At 44.5% G+C, this 2,851-nt stretch overlaps 1 protein-coding gene across 1 annotated transcript; it reads left to right on the top strand.

Moving 5' to 3' along the window:
• Positions 1 to 1,534: 1,534 nt before the first annotated feature.
• Positions 1,535 to 2,526, top strand: LOC107125078 (zinc finger protein 239-like; the record flags this gene model as incomplete). Its single annotated transcript, XM_015428544.1, has 1 exon — positions 1,535 to 2,526. A coding segment is annotated over exon 1 (992 nt), but the record flags the coding sequence as incomplete, so codon positions are not given.
• Between the last annotated feature and the right edge of the window lie 325 nt (positions 2,527 to 2,851).

The following is a 2,851-nucleotide window of genomic DNA, read 5'->3' as shown; positions in this document are numbered from 1 at the left end:
CAGTCGCATCCCAGGCCAATAATGTAATAAAAGTGAAGCAGGAGAATTTGGCACTTCATGCGTAGTTATTAATTTGATCTCATTCACTATTCTGGGACAAGCCCACCAACAATGTGTTGGATTCCCTATTTCGCCACAACCCTTCCAACAAGTTGAGGTTGATTTAAATTTACTTTTAAATAGGCAGTCAGGTGTAAGATACCACCTCGCATATAATTTGAAATGTTGTAACTTTAAATTGATAGATCTACTGTTAAACATGCTAGAAGACCAAATTTGGCTCCATTGTGCTTCTGAAAACATCATCCCACAATCTTTATGCCAAGCTAGTTGGATCGAAGAAAGATTTGTCCAAGTTTTCTTATTCAATAGATGATATATTTTTGCTAATAAACCTTTAACTTCCTGACCTTGTTTTTTCAAGAACGATTCAAAGGATATCAGATTTCTGTGGATATTTTGATGTATCACTAAGATTTGTCAACATATGATGAAGCTGGAAAAGGGACAGCCATGAAATTGAGGTATCATACTTTTCTATTTGTTGTTGCGAGCCAATTTTACCATTAAAAAGGAAATCGCTTATCCTAAAAATGCCTTTAGTCTTGAAGTCAGACATAAAGTGCTTGTCCATATCTGGAAGGAACCAGGGCTGCCCAAATAAGGAAGCTACTGGAGATACTCCAGGGGCCAAAAATGTCTGTTTTTATGCCATAATTGTAGGGTGTGCTTTAAAAAAGGATTAGACAATTTCAAAAGCGATTGCAAGCTTGAATTATTCCAAATAACATCGTGAAGAAGATTTGGTAAAATTTCCAAGTGTTCAATATGGTTTGGTCAATGTGATATAGTTTATCCTAGCCTTCTTACCGTTCCATATGAATTCAGATATCAATTTTTCCCAAAGTGAGATATCTTTTGCTGGTATTGGAATAGGTAAGTTTTGAAATAGATATAAAAATTTGGGGAAAAGAATCGATTTGAGGAGATTGACCTTTTCTAGGAGATTTCGGTGTAATTTGTTCCATTCAGTCAATGTAGCTTTAAATTGTCTTATGAGTGGGTCATTATTAATTGCATACATAGCAGCTTTTTCACAGTGTGCTGTGTAAATAACATTAATTTACACGTCAACAATTCTAATCTGTGAATTAACACTCAAACATTCTTCCCACTCCAATGAAATAAATTCTTTCCGGAAATATGTGAAACGGGAGTATATGCAATTTCCGTAGTGTGAATGCGTACATCTTTATTACTTGTTGAAGAAACACTACTCACTGCAAAACAGCAGTCTAAATATATTTTCATTATACTACATCATGGTTGTTTTCATCATTGTTTGCATCCTTGCCCTGATCTCTCTGTTTTTTCTACAAGTTTTCATCATTGTTTGCATCCTTCCCCTGATCTCTCTGTTGTTTCTACAACATTCAAAGATCAGCAGTCGAGGAAGGAGTTAGTGAATGGAGTGTGCATAAGGGAATATGAAAAAATGTTCACAAAGGACTTTCTTCCATTAGGTAATGGAGCCATGAGTGACAATGAAGAGGAGACCACATTTCTACAGAGAGGCGCTGAGCATGCCAACAGCCATGACGTGTTTTGTGCACTGTTTGCGATGGATGCATCGCAGAATCCCAGTACAGAAATGGCGTGTGAGAGCCATCAAGCAGATTCTTCTGAGGAGGGGCGGGAAAAGCCCATTGGTTGTGAAAGAGGTTTCCGGAAACGGAAGGACACCATCGTTCACCAAAACATTCTTCCAGGTGAGAAGCCGTTCATCTGCGTTGAGTGCGGGCAGAGCTTCAAGCGGAGTTCGGACCTGGTTAGACATCATCTGATCCACACAGGAGAGAAACCGTACTCGTGCGGGGATTGCGGGAAGAGCTTCAACCGGCACTCCCACCTCATCCAGCACCGGCGGATCCACACGGGGGAAAGGCCGTACAAGTGTCAAGACTGTGGGAAGACCTTTAGCCAGAGCACTCACCTGGTCCACCATCAGCGCAACCACACTGGAGAGAGGCCGTATGTGTGCGGCAAGTGTGGGAGGCATTTCTACCAGAACTCAGGCCTCCTTCGGCACACCAACTGCCACTTGGGGCGGAAGCCATACCGGTGCGCCGACTGTGGGAAGTGTTTCACTGACAACTCCAACCTGGTGGCTCACCAGAGACTGCACACGGGTGAAAAGCCGTACAGATGCTCAGACTGTGGGAAGTGCTTCAGAGAGAGCTCCAAGCTCTCTGTCCATCGCCGAACCCACACAGGAGAAAAACCTTACAAGTGCTCGGAGTGCGGGAAAAGCTTCAGCCAGGGTTCACATCTCATACAGCACCGCCGGACCCACACGGGTGAAAAGCCCTTCCAGTGCACCGAATGCAGGACCCGGTTCAGCGACAGGTCCACCCTCATCAGGCACCAGAGGACCCACACAGGGGAGAAGCCGTTCCAGTGCGGACAGTGTGGTAAGATCTTCAGTCGCAACGCTTATCTTGCTGCCCACCGGAGGGTGCATAAGTGGTAGGTGTCAGTTCCGCAGAGGGGCTAAACGCATGCGCAGTGGAGGCTTGGGGTGAAATCTCAATTGCGCCTCGGACTCTTTAGGTCAGGGGTCTCCAACACGGGGCCCATGGGCACCATGGTGCCTGCGAACACCTTTTCTGGTACCCACCAAGTGTTTTAGGAGATGGATGGGGCCAGGTAGGGCTTTTGCCCAGCAAGGCTTCTGATTGGCTACTGGAGATTTGATTGGCTGTGCAGTTTTTTTTTAAAAGGTTGCTTTTGGCAGCAGCTGCTATCAGAACACCAGGATCTACACTGTGGCAGCCATTCTGTGGCAGCCATT

The sequence above is a fragment of the Gekko japonicus genome, unplaced genomic scaffold (genome assembly GCF_001447785.1).
Source record: "Gekko japonicus isolate JY-2015 unplaced genomic scaffold, Gekko_japonicus_V1.1 scaffold13124, whole genome shotgun sequence".
NCBI lineage: Eukaryota > Metazoa > Chordata > Lepidosauria > Squamata > Gekkonidae > Gekko > Gekko japonicus.
This window is presented reverse-complemented; position numbering and strand designations above follow the sequence as displayed.